Source organism: Danio aesculapii, chromosome 4 (genome assembly GCF_903798145.1).
Source record: "Danio aesculapii chromosome 4, fDanAes4.1, whole genome shotgun sequence".
In the NCBI taxonomy this organism is placed as follows: Eukaryota; Metazoa; Chordata; class Actinopteri; order Cypriniformes; family Danionidae; genus Danio; species Danio aesculapii.
The window spans coordinates 49825704-49845980 of NC_079438.1; the positions used below are offsets into that span (position 1 = coordinate 49825704).

Below are 20277 nucleotides of genomic sequence, written 5' to 3' on the forward strand. Positions count from 1 at the left end.
TGTGTGTGTGTGTGTGTGTGTGTGTGTGTGTGTATCAATTCCAACATTCAATTCGGTGTCAGTGTGTAACAAATGCATAGATTGCGAAGGGCATAATTATATGTCACTATCCTGACCTCTCGTAAGGATCACATTGTTGTGACACACACACTTACACACACACACAGATGGAACAAAAGACGCCAACGCAACCGTGCTGATGTTTACATCTGGTGCGTTTCCATAGCGATCACAGAACCTTTCATCCTCAGCTTATGATGCTACCGGATTTTGCTGACAAACTTTTTATGTCATAAAACAGAACCAATCAGCCACAAGACCATCCATCGACGGGGCTCGTTTGCTCTCCTCTCATCTCTCTCTCTCTCTCCCACCCCCAGGCTCTCTCATTCACAATCCCCCTTTTTTACCATCCAGTTCTGCTGTTCTCCTGTAATAGCTGATGAGAGAGAGTGAGAAGAGAGAGAGACTGTGAGTGAGATTCAGGCCTTGCCCACGCAAAGAAGTGGGAGACTGAACCTCTCTCTATACGCTCTCTCTCTCTCTCTCTCTCTCTCTCTCGCACACACACACACAGTCAGTGTATCATGCTTGCACTGAGTGGGCTGAGCTGAGCATTCCTGTCATACAGTAACAGTCTCTCTGCCTCCGCACTCTCTCTCTCTTTCCCTCTCTCTCCCTCTATTTCTCTCTTTCCCTTTCCCTCTATCTCTCCTCTTTTCTCCCTCTCTTCTCTTTCTCACACACATACGTTCCAAATACACACATTAACACACTTATAGACTTTCACAGACCAGAGAAGGACCCTCTGAGAGGAAGTCGAGATGGTGTGGAATGTGTGCCCTGGTTTTATTAGGTAAGTTCTACGATTTTCCAAAACAGTCAGTGCGGGAGCGTCTGAATGACTTGAAGTGAGTGTTTGCTAGAGTCATTTGTGTCATCTTAAGGCTTTTCCGTGTGTCATATTTGGTCTCGCTGCGGATTTCACTACAGGGATTACAGAACACTTTTTCCTGACAGGCAAAATCTGTGTGTGTGTGTGTGTGTGTGTGTGTGTGTGTGCGCCTGCCTGGATGAGGATGTGTGAATGAGTGTATGAACTGCTCTTCCTCAGGTAAACCGGCTGAATTTTTTTGCAGAATAGACAAGACGTCGCCTTCCCTTCTTTACCTGCCGCTTTCTGACGTCCTAATTTCTGTCGTGACTGAGGCCAATCTATTCAGCCCTAACGCCCACACATTAAACCATCACACTCTCTGTTTCTTCTCCTTAATTTGCTCCCTCTCCAATTCCCCCCCTTTTTTCTGCATCTCTTTAAACATCTGTGTGGCTCTCCATGCACGTGCAGTCTTTCGCAGGAGATGCCAGAGGATGCTCGCTCCAGATTTATGCGTTTGGCCCTTTAAAAGCAGGCAAAGTTTCCTGGTGAACCATTTTTCTGGTTGCCATAGTGATGAGCGAGGACTTGGAGAGGTGCAGTGGTACTGGGATGCAGTGACAGCTCTTAGCATGTGAATTCTCACACTGAGATATGGAGATGCACTGAGACTCTGAACAGAGACGGTGATGAGGTGAGACGCCCACGAACGCACATCGCTATTGCTCACAGCGCTCTTTGGCTGATCAGACTGTTCCTGGATCTGTATACGGAGGTGACAAGAGCCCGAAGGGGGAGGAAACCATGTGGGGATGAGTGTGAGAGGGGATTTATGCATGTGCAGTGATTAATGTTGAAGAAAGTGTGTCTGTGTGTGTGTGTGTAGTTACTCGACGCAGAAGTTTTGCATTTCTTTGCTGCTTTGAAACTTGACTTTAGGAGAATGCAATTACATGCATATTACAATTGAAGATTTGTAGCGAGTTGCTAGAATTAAGAATGAATGTTAAATAATGCATTCATAATGTGAATGTTAACAGAGATGGTTAAAGATTCTGGAATTATGTAGCTGCATAACACAAATGAACACTGAATAGTGGATTTAAACCATGCATGTTTTGCATTCATTGCTCTAATATCACAGATACTCAGTATTGTGTTAAATAGCATTCTAGTGTCAGTGTAAAACTAGTCTAGTCTAAAAACTAGGACATCTGCAGTGGACTGTAACTATTTTTGAATAATTATTTTACATGTAGCAGCTTCAGTTTACAATTGACGACAATAAATAAGAGTACACTGAATATTTATACTGTGCTATAAAAAATATAATACAGGAATATTTAAATGAGCTGCAAAATGCTAAATAATGAATAAATTATAAAAGAAATGGAAGCATCTACAAACGCCGGAGTTCAAAAGGCTACACTGGTAATGCACTATGAAATTTCAATTAAATTTTTATCACTTCAATTGAAGCTGGATCAAATGATCATCAAATTCTAGCTTAATTTTTTATGATGATTATATAATTTGTATTAGAAAAACGATACTTTTATTCTTTAGTATTAATATGGTATTTTCACAATTAAAAATAAATAAATAAACATGCATATTCAGGGCTTGACATGATCTTTTTTGATCACCAGCCACTGTGGCTAGTAGCTTTCCAACGTCACCATTTTCATTATTTAGTTGTTGGGAAAATATATTTTATATGCATAAATTTGACTCTGGCATGTTAAAATTACTCGATTTAAATGATGTGTTATATCCATATGCCTCCTTAACTTTTTTATTTCACATGACTTTTTAGGGCTCAACACTAAAGATTTACCATTGTTCTTCTCTGGCTACACCAAACAAATTATTTCCTTGCCACAAATTAAAAAAATGTGTCAAAACAAGCTAAATATAGCTGTAAACATATACATTTTATTCAACAAAAATGTTCTTAAAAAATAACTGAAATTTAAAAAAATTATTCTCATTTATCTAAAACTATACACAGTAGTTTGTTCAGACTAAAGGTTTCAGATCATCAGGTAACTAAAGATAAATGGAAAGATATTCTCCCATTAAAGCAATGCTATTGTAAAGGATGATAATTTAATGCATATTAACAAAAATAACTGCACGCAAAAGAAAGCAGGTGAAAAACATTCTGTGTACGATAGTGAAGGGATGATCAGGTGCACACGGTTAACGTTAGACCCAGTAATGATCTGTTCAAAGAATGGTTAAAGTGAAAGCGGCAACAGCTGCAGCATACAAAAAATCTGGAGATCTCTTGAAAGTAGCAGGACAGTTTTTTTCCAATCTAATCCAAAGAGAAACAATCGCACCAGTTGTGTTTCCAGGTATGGTTGTTTTGCGCAAGGAAACGGGAGCTTTTAAGCACTCGCGCTCTTCACATCAGCTGTGCCTCGCTCACAACGTCAGTGAGCGAGGATCGCCTGTCTCACCGTGCGCCTGATCATCCTCTCATTCGGTATTCACCTGCTTTTATTTGCTTGCGCTAACAGTTATCAATCGTTCTACTTCTCGACTCTAAGAGCACATTTGCATGCATATTGATAAACGGTCATAAAATAACATTCTAATCTTTAGGGACGAGGCAGCTCTCACGATTTAAACATTATTTTCAGCCAGCCAAAGTGGCTAGTGGGGGTGTCTGTCTAACCCGCAACAACTTAAATCTACCTGCATTTGGCAGGCGTTAATGTCAAGCCCTATGCATATTACCTATTAAACTACCCAAAGGCAACTAAATTAAAGCATTAACTATGTTGTCTCATATTAAGAAAGGCAGCAGCCTTGCAACTTCAGTCAAGCTCTTACCCACAGATCCAGACGTCAAGGTGTGTCTTATGTAACAGAGCAGCAGCAAGCTCATGTGATTTCTCCTTGATCTGATGGAATCAAAAGCAAATGAAATCAGGATTTTTGCAGCTGTCATCTATCACAGCGCCTTCAAATATTTATGCATTCAGCATTAAAGAACTGTACTCAAACGACTACAATATCACTGCTATATTGTCGATTCCTGTAATTGTGTTGCAGAGGCCCTTCAGCGTGCGGTGGAAATAGAAACGTTACTGTTCTGAAACCGTATGTGTGTGAGAGAGAGATTTGTAGGAAGGAGTGTGGGTGTCGGTAGCCTTTATTTCTGTTTCACATTCAAGTGTGCGAGGTGAATTTTTGTGTTGCCTGAGGAAAGAGCGGAGTTATCAGAAGCATGCAGCCTTTCCTATACTTCCTGCAAAAACATCCCGAGGAGCCTCGGCCCAATCCAGCCAGGAAGAAGGGCAGGAAGTTGGGCTGAGATCACGGGAAGTAAATTACAAAGCCAGAAGGGGCTTAGTTTGAAAACAGGTCCAGTGGAAGCTTCTAGGGACCACAGCCATGCTGCTTTAAAGAAAACATACAGTGTAGCTTCAGATTTGTGTATGTGTGGGAGTAGCGATGATCCTATATTTAAAATTGATGGGATTATGAAGGTTTTCTTATTTCTTTGTTCAATTCACGCTGCCATCTTTTTAAACATGCTTTAATAAATTCATCTCTTATTTATCCACTCAAAATGCATATAATCTCTTGTTGCTCTATTTTAGCCTCCTCAGATATACAATGATACGTCAGTGGCTTTAGATATGATGTACTTAAACATATAGTCTTACCTGAGGAGACACTGGTGATTGGTTGAGATACTGGAACGCTTGTTGCTTATTGGTAGCAGTCAACGAGCGATGCTTTTGGTTGGTCGAGATGCTTTGAGATGGTCTGGAAAACTTCCTGCTGTAATTTCCTCTTTCCTGCTGGTTTTCCTGCTCGTCAATATTCAGCATCAGGGCTGGGCTTCAAGTGTCCTGAAATCTCAGAGCTCAGGGGAAGCGCCAGCACATTCAGGCCCTGCTTTTTTACAAACAAACAAAGTGGAATACCGGCAGAAAAATCAATGGAATAAGGACAGAAAGCTCTGGAAAGTTCTCAAGATTGTATATGAAGCTTCACATGGGAAGTCCAGGTCGAAGGTGAACTCCTCCTTGTTTCCTTCTTATTCAATACGTGTAGCTTTTATTTTGCTTCCTATGCTTATTGTTAGGGATTTGACAAACCTCTAAACATAAATACTGAACTGTGTCATGAACTTGTCTGTTTTGTGCTATGAATGATATTGAAATGTAATGGTTATTGTTAAAGAGAGGTGTGCAATCACACTTCTAAGTGATCAGACTTTGCCAGCCAGAAAACACTTGCAACGAGGAAGGGAAATTTCCTGAATACTAAACACTAGCCAAGTACAACCTACTGTATCATTTAGCCACTTCCTTGAAAACACTCAGAATATTTTAGCATCATGAGACTGTCAAATATTGGGTTATTTGTAACAAGAATACGCATTTGGCCACTATTTCCTTAAACAACCTCTATATCATGTAATTAAGTGATTAGTAGTTATCACAGAGCTTGTTATTTCACTTCTCTGACTGAGTTGTGCATCAAGTTGTCCTTTCAGATCTCAGTTAAACAAAGCTCCTGATGATCGTACAGTAAAACGAAGCTGCTGCGGATGATACTTACTCTTTACAGGGATTTTCCATCTAATGTTCTCTGTGACAATGTCTGTTACGTAATAGGACTTCCCTTCTGTCTCCGTGGACAATAGTCAAGAGTGTCTGAAATGTTTTAGCTTGTGTGTGATTGCATTGGAATGAGTGAGTAGGTGGACGGCTACATGTGGCCGGCTGTGATAATAGTATGGTAAAAGAATGAGTGTGTGATGCTGCATATATTCCTTTCCCTTGAGACTTAGTGTGACTGAGAATGTAGATGGGTATTTATCCTTCTGAGGGATGCAAAATGAATCTTTTGACTTAAAATCAATAAAGCATGTGGTCAGGAGGATCTGCTGAAGTTTAAATCGAGCCTCAGAATGGGGAAGAAAGGTGATTTAGGGGAGTTTGAAAGTGGCGCCAAATGGGCTCATGTGATATACTAGGATTTCACGCACAATCATTTTAAGGGTTTAAAGGCAATGACCCTAAAAACAGAATACAACTAATGAGTTGTAGTTTAGCGGATTAAAATGCCTCATTAGCTATGTTTCCATCCATCTATTTTAATGCGCATTTTGGATATGCACATAAAAAATGGTTGAAGGAAACCCCAAGATGCACAAAACGTATGTGCATAACTGAGTAGGATAATTTTTTATTCGATAAGAAAGAAGTGCAAAAACTATGATGGAAACACTTACTAAACAAATTCCAGTATGCACATTCAAAAAAGTCATGTGATTTTGCTATAATAGATAATGTGATGATAAAAATGTGTGTGAATGGAAAAACCAGCAGGCTGAGCACATTTGAATACATCTAAAATGTTGTTTTGGTCGTTCTAAAACGCCTTAGCTGTTTCAGTATTAGTGTTATTATATAATTAATTACTTCCAGAATAGTCAAGAGCATCTGTGCTCCACGTCTCATGTCTTCAGACGCCACCACACATTCATTGCATCTCGGCAATGTCTTCTGAGGCGCAAGTAATTTAATAGATAAGATAAAGAAACGATTCACACAGCTTCTTCTACCACAGCAAATTACGTTTTTACTTAGGATATTTGGTGACAGTTAATCAGGAACTGACGATTTTGTTCTCTTTGACTACTTGGATGGAAACAATGCTTTATTGCACTTCTTTTATGCAATAATCCAGTTTTGCACATACATTTAATTCACATCTTTAGATGGAAAAATAGCTAATGTCTGAGGTCAGAGAAGAAATCTAGATTGCATGAAGCTAACAGGGAGACAACAGTATCTAAGGTGTGCAAAAGAGCATCTTTGAAGCAGATGAGCAGAGCTACAGCAGCAGATGACCACGAGACCTCTCTTGCTGGCTAAAAACAGCAAAGTGAGCCTTCAGTTTATACAGGCTGACCAAAACTGGACAACATTGGATTTACCATTAGATTAGAAAGGATTGGCTTGGACAGATGATTCTCAATGTTTGAATCAGAAAGTATTGATTCATTCTTCTTTTGTACAAATCATTCAGGATGTTATAGGTGATATAACAGTGTGGGGAATATTTTCTTCATACAATATTGGAAAATGTAAAAAGGTCAGGTGATTTTCAATTTATGCTGCACCATTTAAAAAGAATGGACCCAATCTGATTTGTACTAAGAGTCCAAGTTGTTGCTGGTGGTGTAATCGGATTAGGATATTCTGTTGCCAAATTTTGAGCTTCTTATTCCTAACTGAGCATTGTTTAAACACCATAGACTAGCTGATTATTGTTGCTGACCATGTCCATCCGTTTAAGACAAGAGTGATGGCTACGTCCACTAGGATAACATGTCATCTCACAAAGCTCAAATAATCTGGTTTCTCGAACATGACAATAAGCTCAATGGTAATGGAGTATCTTTGGACTGTGGTAAAAAATTTCATGCACAACTATTTGAAGGGTTTAAAGGCACTGCTATGAAATACAGGAAACAACTGATGAGTTGTAGTTTGGTGGATTGAAATGCCTCATTTTTTAAGGTCAGAGAAGAGTTTAACAACTGCTTGAAGCTAACAGGGAGACAACAGTATCTTAAATGACTTCTTTACAATGAAGGTGTGCAGAACATCTTTGAACACATAAGTCAAATCTTGAAGCAGATGAGCTACAGCAGCAGATAACCACACGGAGACCTCTCTTGTCAGCTAAAAACAGCAAAGTGAGCCTACAATTTATATAGGTTGACCAAAACTGGACAACATAAGATTGGAAAGTATTGGCTTGGTCAGATAATTCTCAATTTCTCAATCAGAAAGTATTGATTTATTCTTCTTCTGTACCAATCGTTCAGGATCTTGTGTGGGGAATAATTTCATACAAAATTGGAAAATGTAAGAAGACTGGCCTGGTCTGGTGATTTTCAATTTATGCTGCACCATTTGAGTAGTATGGTGAGAAAGAGAAAGACTGGACCCAACCTGATTTGTACCAACAGTCCAAGTTGTTGCTAGTGGTGTAATGAATCTGTTGCCATATTTTGAGCTTTTTATTCCTAACTGAGCATTGTTTAAATGCCATAGTTGATCTAGCTGATTATTGTTGCTGACCATGTCCATCCCTTTATGACAAGAGTGGAATCATGTAATGGCTACTTTCACTAGGATAACATGTCATCTCACAAAGCTCAAATAATCTGGTGTCTTGAAGATGACAATAAGCTTAATGGTAGCGGAGTATCTTTGGACCATGGTAAAAATGGAGAATTGCATTAATCATGTGTGGGAAACAAATCTGCAGATGATACCCTGTCATGCTGCATCTATGCTGCAAAAAATTAAGGCTGTTTCTTTATTCAGAGGGTTAAGTATTTGAAATGGGTGTCAAGTTGAGTTGAGTGCTGGTGGTTTGTTGCTGGTGATGCTGTAGGAGGAGGACCGGCTGTAAGTGTGTGTGTGTGATTTTGCACAGCTGTCTCAATAGAGGAAGTGGTAGCACACCAGAACAAGCAAAGTGCTGAGTTTCCATGGCAACTTGGGATGCAGGGTTCCCTCAATTTCCATTATTCCCAAGTGGATCTGCTTCACAGTGTCCATGGCAACCACTCACAACCAATGGAGTTCCTCTCGCTCTCTCTCATCTCTGTCAAACTCTCTTATCCTGTCATTTGATCTTGTCATTTGTGGAAAAATGTCATCTCCATGCTTACGTAAAGACGTCATTACCTGTCACTGTATGGCTTTATTAGCCACAAAAGCTTGTGATTGTGTGCTATAACACAGCTCTGCGCATATATACATATGGGTCTTGCTAGTATACAGGTGAATCAGATATTAGACCTCACAAGATCACCATAAAACAGTACGTTAGAATGAGTCTGACTGAAACTGCAGCTATATGTTGTTTTGTAGGGTTGTGAGGCCGGCGTGTTGAGCAGAACGCACACACACTCACACACACACACTTTCTCCCGGAGCATGCCTATCAGTCCACCTGCCGACGGCAAACATGAGGCTCTCGACCGGCCGTGGCAACAACACGCCCCTACCAACGGTAACCACGGAGATGACAGTATTCGGACCTCTCCTGGGAGTAAATCTACCTCCGAACCTATGGAGGATCTCCACGGAAACGCAGTTGTCATCCGCATCGGAATCCCTGATCTGCAGCAAACGGTGAGTGCTCTTTTTACTGTGCTCTCATATGCATATGCAGGCTCATTCTCTCCTTTGAAATGGCTGCACTGCAGCACAGGAGTAGAGAGTGGCAGTGATTGGTACAGACCGAGTTGTTGATTCTGCGTGGGAGTAAGGGGTGTGTGACAGAGGCTTACAGCATGTCGTCTACATGCATGCATGTTTCTGTGCAAGGACCTACAGCCATTTGTGCTGAAAGATGCATGTCGAATTATGTGCACGGTGTAATCCAAAACTGCACTTTTTTGGATTTAATGTTTAACATGAATTCACTTTTGAACCTAAATGATGTTAGATGGAGCATATTTACATAATCCATCCAAACACAATAATGCATACAAACATAATTTGTCGTTTTTTTCCAGTATCCACCATAACGCTTTCTGTCAGCAGTTTTGAACTTTGAAGCTGAGTTTGGTCTTTTTGTAATCTGCTGGGTTTCGAATCATGGAAAGCTGCAAAAGTAACCCATTTTATTAATTTGCTAAACATTGTATTTGACTTAGCTAATTAGAAGAGGTCATAATGAACATTTTCCAATTCCTTTTAGTGTGTTTTAGTTGCTGTTTGAGCATCAAAAACATCCTCTAAAAGTTCACCCCAAAGTTATTCTCTATGCACCATCTTTAAACTCTTTAGTCCTCTTCTTTCAGGAATGTATTTGTCACAACATAAAAATTTAAATAAGTAGTTGAGTTGGGTTAAAGGGATAGTTCACCCCTCAACTAAAAATTGTGCTCACTATTTACTCACACGTTGCCATTTATTTTGTTTTATTTTATTTCATTAAAATGTTCTCCTTTTATTACAAGTGTTGCTGGAGTTGCCTATTCTCACTATTTACTCACTCTCATAACCTTTATGAGTTTCTTTCTTCACAATATAAGTTATTCAGAAAAACGTTAGAAACCTGTAACCACTGATTTCCATCGTAGGACAAAACAAGTACTATGGACGTCAATGGTTACAGGTATTATCCTGCATCTTTCAAAATATCCTCTTTTGTTTTCAACCGAGGAAAGAAACTCTTAAAGATTTGTGAAGGATGAGTAAATGATGAAAGAATTTTGATAATTGTGTGAACTATCACTTTAATAGTGAGTTTCCTTCTGCAAAAGGGGCAGGGAGGAGCAGCTCATGGGCATTTAAAAAAACACACCATTTTTTCCCCACCCAATATGGGACATTCACAGCGTACTATTAATAAAGGTGCTGTATGTACGTTTTAGACTCTTCTAAAGCATAAAAATATCATAATATGTTAAGATATTAAAGATATTTAAGAAACATGCTAAGTGAATGTTTTTGTTGATCTGAAAAACAATGCTCAAGTCAGAAATTCTGCTTTGAAAATGTGTGTTACGTGCAGGAACGTCTGTTTATATTTTAGTTCTGTTAACCCGCCCAATGCCACTTTAGCCAATTATATTTTAGCACCCCAGGTATTTAATTCATTCATTCAGAAAAGCATGTGTCCGTGACCGAAATGCGACCTCCGGTGGACAGTAGCAGACTCTGAAATGAGATGCAGATTCAGAGTTCCACATGAGGTTATTAATTAGCAAATAATATAAACATTACGAACCCTGTGTCCTAACAACACGCTACGTGACTAGATTTGCAGTAATAAAGCAATGTGACAGTTTGCACCAGACAAAACATGACAGAAATTTAAATACAGCCATTCAGAAGCACAGAATATGCACTCACTCACGAAATGGTAAGCTTTATGATCTAATTAATACATATTAAACTGAATAAGATTATTAAATGTACATGCTGAATCACTGATATGTGTTGGTTTGCACTGTGTCACAGTTCCAAAGTTCAATTTCAAATGGTTTATTTTACTTTCAAGATCTGAGGTGACTATCTGCTGCTGCTTTAGTATGTAGTATGGCAATAAATGTCATGTAAAATGGCATTCAAACTCACATTACAAGCATTTAACACTGAATAAAGCGCATGTGGTGTACCTGAGGTGATCATCGTCAGTTTTTGTTGTTCAGCTGCAAGAAATCGAAGCTGTTTCTAATATATTAATTTCAGGTGTTGGTTAGGACAAAAACTTCTTTTAATATGGAAAATATTCCTTCAATCGCGTGACGTTGCTTTTATTTAGGACACGATTTAAATCAGGCTTTAGGCTTGTTAGACTCGCTCCTGTTGGTCCTCAATCTGGCATCCTGCACTTGATTTTCTTTTGATCCAGTAATGCAATACCTAGTTCAATCACTGGTGTCAAACTTACATACTGCACCTTTAAAAAAATCAGTTAGGTATTACAAGCTAATACACAACCAGAATCTTAGATTACATCTTGTAAAAAGGGCATAAAAGGACGCTCGAAAGATGTCATGAGTTCAGAACATCCTCACTGACTAATGATACGCACATATCTGCGAACAAATAGAGCAGGCCTTGATTTCCTAATCGATCTTAAGCGAAGTCCAAAGTCTGCTGTGTTTAAAGGAAATATTAAATGGAGAGATTTAATTTTATAGATTTGAACTAATTGCTGCAGTAAACATTGTGGCATTTAAGGACACTTGATGGATTCAAATTGCACATTAATAATTAAGCGTAGTTGGTCTAGTCAGAACTATTATGCGCTGCAGTCGCTCTATACTCATGCCTCAGTATATGTTGCAGACTGGACCTGCATTTCCCATATGTCATCTCATCTATGATTTTGCATCCTGTATGTAAATGTCCCCCCCCCCACCCACCCAAAACACTTGTCATTTATATATAAATGTTGTAAGAGTCTGTACTATGTGTGTTTCCAGAAATGCCTGCGATTGGACCTTGAGGCTCCAGTGTGGGTTTGTAAGCAGCGAGTACTGGTCACTCTGACACAAAGCCTGACCGATGTGCTTAACTATGGCCTCTACCTCCCTGCCTTTAATGGGCGTGCCGGAAAGTTCCTCGATGAGGAGAGATTGCTCAGGGAGTATCCTCTCCCTACGGTCACACCTGTACCATACCTAGAGGTGCACAAACACGCTGACGTAGAGCTCTCGCTTAATACATTACTGCCCCATGTTGCTTGTGTTACTATCATTTACCTCTTAATTCATTTGTGTGACTTCAGTTCCGTTACAAGAGGCGTGTTTACACTCAGAGCCATGTAGATGACAAGCAACTGGCCAAATTGCATACTAAGGTAATGTTTAACATTCATGTGCACTACCATTATATAGTTAGGAGTTGGGAGAGTTTTTTTCATGCATTCCAGGATGCATTGGATTGTGCAGAGTTTAAATTTATAATACTACTAAAAATAAATAGTATAGTAATAAAAAGTATAGTAATAATTAATGTAAAGTAATGAATAGTGTATTTTAAACACTAAAAAAACACTGATTATAAGAAATGTTTCTCGAGCAAATCAGCATATTAGAATAATTGCTGTAATGATGCTAAAGATGGAACTATTATGATGGAATAGATTTGTCTAGTTTAATTTGCAGTCCTATATTTTACAATATCACAGTTTTTACAAAATTTTGGATTAAAAAAAATGCTGCTTGGTGAGCATGCGACTAAATTTTGAACAATATAAAAACATATTGATGAAAAAAATAATAATGAAAAAAATTATGTGTAAATCAGCATATCAGAATAGTCGCTATCATGAAGCTGAAGGTGGAACTATTAATTAAATGGATATTGTAAATGTAATTTGTTTCATTTAACTAGCAGTTCTAAATGTACAATATGACAATCTTAAAAGTATGTTTTAGAATAAAAATGCTGCTTGGTGAGCATGAGACTTATTTACATAAATGTTTACCAGTCTCAAAGATTTGAACAATATAAAAAAATATTGATAATAAAAAAAGTGTTCAAATCAGCATATTAGAATAATCGCTATCATAATGCTGAAGATGGAGCAGTTAATTAAACAGATATTGTAATTTGCTTAATTTAATTAGCAGTTCTATACAATCAGAATTATTAGCCCCCCTTTGAATTTTTTTTTCTTTTCTTTTTTAAATATTTCCCAAATGATGCAGAGCCAGGAAATTTTCACAGTGTGTCTGATAATATTTTTTTTAATTTATTAAAAAACTATTTTAAGGTCAAAATCATTAGCCCCTTTAAGATATAGTTTTTTTCCCCGATAATCTACAGAACAAACCATCGTTATACAATAACTTGCCTAGTTATCCTAACCTGCCTAGTTAACCTAATTAACCTAGTTAAGCCTTTAAATGTCACTTTAAGCTGTATAGAAGTGTCTTGAAAAATATCTAGTCAAATATTATTCACTGTCATCATGGCAAAGATGAAGGTAAATCCGTTATTAGAAATGAGTTATTAAAACTATTATGTTTAGAAATGTGTTCTGTGTTAAACAGAAATTGGTGGGCTAACAGGGAGGCTAATAATTCAGGGGGCTAATAATTCTGACTTCAACTGTATATACAATATGACAGTCTTTACAGTATGTTTTGGATTAAAAAAATGCTGCTTGGTGAACATGAGACTTACTTTTTTAAATGTTTACCAATCTCAAAATTTTGAATACATTCTTCCATTTAAGAAGTTGTGTCTTATTTAAGAGGCTGCATCCTCCGAAATGTAATAAAATTTGTAATAATTTTTTTCAAAGTGATTTAAAAACTTATTTTAAGCCATCAAGGTTTCGAGGTTTACAGAAGCTGGAAATATAATTCCTTTGCTCCATACACGTACACATAAAAATGTAAACTCTCTATAAACTCACTTTTTAGTAAGACTTGTCATATACTTTTGTTTTTAACATGTGTTTAGATATTCAAATAAAATTAACTTAATTCATACATTTAATCTGGAGTTTTCTTTTAAAAACATCCTTCCGTTATTAGCGTGCAATGAATCTTGGGATGTTCAAGGCTCAAAGGTTGTATCCTTCATTACTTGGGAAACTAAGAATGCATTTTGAGGCTGGGTTTGAAGAACCCTTCAAGTTTTTTTTAAATGAGACAGCCTTCGTCGCGCAATGATGAGGCATCGCCCTTAGAATGCATCCTTCGGTGGAAATGAGACACAGCTTAAGTCTTTTATAACTTTATACAAAACACTGTGCTGTAAGCTAATTACTTTATTTTATTTTTGGTTATTTTATTTATGCTTCTTTTTATTTAGCTACATCGAGAGAGAAAAAAAAAAAACACTCTTTGTCTGTGAATCATTTTGTGCATGTTTGCCGGCATGTCTTTAGAGGATGGGTTTGGAAGAGAGGGCACGTGGTTCAGGCTAGTAAAAGAACACGAATGGCTTACAGCACCTTTAAAATGACCATAATCTATACAGTTCGGTTGCAATTATCTTCTCCCTTCAAGTCCTCTTAAAGTCCAAGGTTTCTTGCAGCAAATAAATAAACTAAATTTAGTTTTGCATGACTATTTTCAGACACTACATCTGTACTCAAAAAGTAAATATCCATTACCAATGACAATTTTTTGTCATTACTTTAATTGCAATAATAGCTTTTTAGGTTGATCTTTTTTTACCATTTTCTGTTGCTGCCAGGCAAATTTAAAGAAGTTTATGGAGTATGTTCAGCAGAGGTGTGTGGACAAGGTCTGCCGGTTCCTGGAGAAAGGGCTGGACCCCAACTTTCATGATAGTGATAGCGGAGGTGAGTGCTAGATTTCTTTCAAAATACTTCATGTAGGACAAAAGTTTCCAAAAGACAGTTTCCTAGTATATTTTTAGTAATTGTTATGTAACTTATTTTGGGACTGTGTTGAAAAAAAAAACAGGTTGGCTTACATTTTTAAGCTAAATCAAAGTAACTTTAGGAGTTATTTGAACTTATATCATATTAAACTGACTTAAAACAGCTTGCGTAACTTATCAAATTAAGTTAGAACATGATTAACTTAGTTTAATAAGTTAAAATGAACTAAAAACTTGTTGTCAGGACTAATTGATCATATAATTTTTACAGTGTAGTACTTTTATCGTGTTATAATTGGCTGGTATTTTTCTAATTTGCCTTATTTTGTAAATCTTGCCCTTTAAATCATAGGTCTCAAACTCAATTCCTGGAGGGCTGCAGCTCTGCACAGTTTTGCTCCAACCCTATTCAAACACAGCTGATCCAACTAATCAAGGTGTTCAAGACTACTAGAGACTATTAAGCAGGTGTGATTTTGAGGTGGTTGGAGCTAAAATCTGCATAGTTGTGGCCCTCCAGGAATTGAGATTGAGACCACTGCTTTAAATGCTTTAGACTGCTTTAGTCTCTGCTTCACGTGATTACAACTGTGTACACAACGTCATAGTTGAACAAGCTATTTTTCTGAACCGGTACATTAAAATAATCAGAAAAAATGGTTCATGGAAAATCTTATTTTTTACAGTCTGCAAAATAACCCAGGTACCTTGATGTCAAAACGACATATAAAAAAACACACAAATCAAAAATGTAAATCGATTTGATGTCAATTGATTACTGTAAAGTTTCCCAGTGATGGGTTGCGGCTGGAAGGGCATCCGCTGCGTAAAATATATGCTGGATAATTGGTGGTTCATTCCACTGTGGCGACCTCAGATTAATAAAGGGACTAAGCCAAAAAGAAAATGAATGAATAAATGATTACTGACAAAAATGACTGTACTGTAATCAATTTTGATGTATTTTTGGACACCAGATGTTAATTTGATGTTGTTTTGACATCAAGATGCACATGCATTGTAGGGATGCAAAATCCAGTGTGAATCTGTCATCTGTAATTGAAGCTTTCAGATAAATAAATGTTTTCTAATATTAAAATACTTTTTGTGTCATTATTTTGGTGGTCGAAAGGGCATCAATGTTTGGATGTCACATTGATGCATTTAAGATGTGTTTTTGGATGTCGTTTAAACATCAAGGTGCCCGCTGGGGAGCAACACGAACATTCTGCAAAACATCTCATTTTACACTCTCCATGAGCAAGCACCAGAGAAGGCCCATGCTCAATAATTTATGAAATGAACAACAAGATGAAAGAAAAACAAATGTTTCGGACGTGATCTTTCATCTGTGTTTTCATCTTTCCATGAACAAACAAAATAGTAAAGTGTTGGAACAGCATAAACAAACGATGACCAGCGAACTATTCCTATTAAGTTTGCCTTCATTAACATTTAGGCTACTCCAATGAATGTAAATCAAGAACAATGCTAATCAGCCAACAGCATTCGACAAAATGAGCCAATCATGCATTCACTAAAGCTGATTTGACATTTAGCATTTTTAATCATCTCGGCATGCCTGTGTGTGTGTGTGTGTGTGTGTGTGTGATGTTTCCAGAATCTCCTCTCACTCTCGTGGCCCAGCTGGACACTTGTGCCGATCTGATTAAAGTGTTGAGGAGCGGAGGAGCCCATCTGGACTTCAGAACCAGAGACGGACTGACGGCGCTGCACAAAGCGGCCCAAACGCACAACCATGTAGCATTGACTGTGAGTTGATGCACTTTTCCCTCCCACACGCACAATCCAAAGAAAGACTCATCCTTACACAACTCATCGCAAGCTGTTGGGAGCCTGTGCACATATGTCCGTCATATTTGGTGTGCTGTCCGCAGACATTGTTGGATCTGGGAGCGTCTCCGGACTATAAGGACAGTCGTGGGCTCACCCCGTTATATCACAGTGCCATGGTTGGGGGAGATCCGTACTGCTGCGAGCTGCTGCTTTATGATCACGCTCAGCTGGGCTACAGCGATGAGAACGGCTGGCAGGAGATCCATCAGGTAACGTTCATTTTATTTCCTACTTTGCTTAATGCTCATCAAACATAAAGGGAATGATTGCATGAAGTTTCATTCTCCAGCGTGACTAAATATATCCTTTTTATTGTTTGCTACACCTGCAGCGGTGGGTGATCCGAGTGTGTGTTTTTGTACCATAGGCTTGTCGTCATGGAAACGTGCAGCACCTTGAGCACCTGTTATTCTATGGAGCGGAGATGAGCGCTCAGAACGCCTCAGGAAACACAGCACTACACCTGTGTGCCCTCTACAACCAGGTTTACACACCCACAAACACACACATGGACAGACTCTCCATTCTTAAAGGGAATTTCATCTTCAAAAAGGCCATTTACTCACACTCAAGTGCTTCTAAACTTTTATTGAATTCATTTTTTTCTGTTAAACACAAAACAAGTTATTCTGAAGATTTTTGGAAAAAACGGCTACAGACGTCTATAGCAGGAACAAAACAAATCTATAGAACTTTATAGCTGTTTTTCCCCCAACATTCTTCACACTATCTTCTTTTGTGTTCATCAGAAGAAAGAAACTCAAATAGCAAAAGTTAGTCCAATGCACCCGAAAAATGTGGAAAAAGTATTTAAAAGCCTTTACTGACATGACTATTCCTTAAAACAGCACGATATTTAAGGATTAGCCATGCCAATAAAGGCTTTTTAATATTTTTTCCACATTGTTCGAGTGCATTGGACTTACTTTTGCTGTTTATTCTGATGAATCCCTTACCCAACATATTAATTAAGCTACCCCTGAGCACTTTTTGTTTGATTTTGAAACTCAAACAGGTTTGGAACAAGTGGAGGATGAGTAAATGATGAACTTTAGTTCTGGTGAACTATCTGTTTAACTCGACAGCAAAAAATATTATGAATGCTTAGGATGGCAGGTTTAAAAAAAAGTGCAGTATGTATTCTTAGTGCAGTTTGTGCAATTTTGTTGATTGTATTCAATATGAGGATGACCTACTGTTTAAAAAAAATATCAACTATATAGCAAACTGGGCAGAAAACTATATCGCATAATGCAATGCACCTAAATTGTACCTCTGTCTGCACTTAACATCATCTTGACTCATTTTAGCACAATTACATGAAGTATTTCAATATCAGACTAAGTGTAAGTTTACATAAAAACTATTCACTAAAAACCTTTACATTTCTGAATGTTTTTCCTGTACAGACGACTGTATTGTCAAAACCATCCCTGCTATCAAAGATCTACGAAAATAATAAAAAAGGCTGTATTATGCATGATAGTAAATGTCAATATCTTATAGTAAAGAAATATTAGTAGTACTATTTGCTTAAGCAAATACGGTCCTGTAGATCAAAATTGTTTGGGTTTTCAAGTACCCAGCAGGCACACAACGTAATAAGACGTTGATATTAGATTAGATTTAGGTTGTGACATCAGGTGAGCAAAATTCAATGTCTAGCTGGCGTCTAATGACAATGTTATTTTGACGTCCAATAAAGATATCAAATGACATTGATATTTGGTTGATTTTAGGTTGTGTTGGAAAGTGACAAAAATCCAACGTCGAGCCAACATCTTAAACTAACGTCATACTGACGTCAAATACTGACATTTACTCGTCAGGTATGACAACGAAAATCCAACGTCTGATAGACGTCATAGTGGTAACGTCCACACAACGTCAAGCTGTAACATCATCAGACGTTGACATTTGGTTGATTTTAGGTTGGACACTGACGGCAGCCTGACTCAACCAGATTTTCATTTGCAAACAAAATGCAACGTATCCCCATGATGTTTGAGTACAACATCAATCTGACATCATGTTGACGTCCCGTGCCTACTGGGTAGCCCCACATATGATGTCACCGGTTTCACAAATCTGTGATATTGTAGTTTACACTAGGGCTGCACAATATATTGTTTTAGCATCGATATCACAATGTGCACATCTGCAATAGTCACATCGCAAAAGATGCAATGTTGAGTCTGAAATATAGCCAACCATGAGCCACAGAAGACATCTGGTTTGTAGAGTTTGCATGTTTTCAAGGCCTGCGACTGAGCATTTCGAGAAAGTTTAAAACATTTGAGCACAAAAAATTATGATGTATGGAGGTGTAACAAAGATCTACTTTATTTAATTATTTATACAGAATTGATACGATTTATGCAACAAAAAAACGTTTTTCATAGAATTTTGTTTCTGGTCAAAATATCTAGTCTAAATAGCGAAAACAAGATTATTTTACTTACCACATTGGCAGATAATTTAAATAAACAGGGAAAAAAATATTAATTTCTTCTGAAAGTGAAAACAAAACAATATTTTTACTTGATCTAAGAATGTTTTAGATATTTGGACTAGAAACAAGACAAAGAAAAGGAAGAAAAGCATTTAATTGCATTGTGATTATTACATTTTTGTACCTAATTACTGGTAGACTCCCCAGAAAATCTTTTAATATCATAATATTTAATCGCAGAAAAATAAAATATCAGATTTTTCTAATATTGTGCAGCTATAATTACAACACAGATATAATTACAATAAACATTGTCATCGGCCATTGCCCAAATCAAAGTTTTGGTGTAAACAAAAAAAATTTGATCTCCCAAATTAAAAGTTTGTTTTGTTAGTAATCGATCCACTAATATGTAATTCACAAATTTTTGCACCTTTCATGTCAATTTGCAGAGAAAACTAATTGATAATGGTTTTCATAACTGGCCGATTTCTGTTTCACTTAAGTAGATAAACTACTCAGTATATAGTACATAACAGTAAGCCATATGCTAGGACTTTACTGCAACTGTACTGTATATAGTTATCAAACTCAGCTGGACACCAAATCACATACGAAGCCTACACAATTACACAGTGTTATAACTAGAACCTCCTCTCATGTTTTCCATTGCTGTTTCTTTTGTTTTTTCTGCCATATCTACAGGAAGGCTGTGCTAGAGTTCTCCTGTTTCGTGGAGCAAATAAAGAAATCAAAAACTACAACAACCAAACAGCATTTCAGGTAGCACGTCTCAAGGTTCAGCACTAGCTCCTTTACAATTCCTTAAAATAAACGCTCAACATATTGTGCACTTTGTTTCTGGCAGGTTGCTATCATCGCAGGGAACTTTGACTTGGCAGAAATCATAAAGATCCATAAAACCTCAGATGTTGGTGAGTTTGAACCGCTTGAGGCTTCAGGCATTGAAAATCATGGGTCTATTTTAATCTGCACAGCAACACAACACCATTTTACAAGTGTTAGTGGGCTAGACTGTTCACTCAGATTCAAATCCATTACTGGGTATCATTTCAGATAAAGCCTCAGTTTATTATTTAATCTAGTGGATGTAGCACAAGTGCTCCTTTCCGAGTAAAAAAGCAGAAATGACAGCGTTATCACACTAAGCAGCATGGATCTTGTGTGAAATACAAAAAACTATAAAAGGAAAA

The 20277-nt window shown here is 37.6% G+C and overlaps 1 protein-coding gene across 7 annotated transcripts in view; it reads left to right on the top strand.

The window, feature by feature from the left end:
• The first annotated feature begins 619 nt into the window (after positions 1–619).
• The window catches only part of shank3b (SH3 and multiple ankyrin repeat domains 3b), a 35711-nt gene continuing 16053 nt past the window's right edge, over positions 620–20277 (top strand). For 6 of the 7 annotated variants that reach the window (XM_056455967.1, XM_056455972.1, XM_056455971.1 and 3 more), the window contains exons 1-10: positions 4759–4911; positions 8800–9063; positions 11874–12077; positions 12179–12250; positions 14605–14713; positions 16376–16527; positions 16653–16820; positions 16979–17095; positions 19769–19846; positions 19932–19998. In XM_056455967.1, the coding sequence (XP_056311942.1) occupies positions 8866–9063; positions 11874–12077; positions 12179–12250; positions 14605–14713; positions 16376–16527; positions 16653–16820; positions 16979–17095; positions 19769–19846; positions 19932–19998 (1165 nt within the window). In that variant the 5' untranslated portion in view covers positions 4759–4911; positions 8800–8865. Of the gene's footprint in view, positions 857–4758; positions 4912–8799; positions 9064–11873; positions 12078–12178; positions 12251–14604; positions 14714–16375; positions 16528–16652; positions 16821–16978; positions 17096–19768; positions 19847–19931; positions 19999–20277 lie in introns of those variants that run through there. The other variant, XM_056455968.1, reaches the window with a different exon arrangement.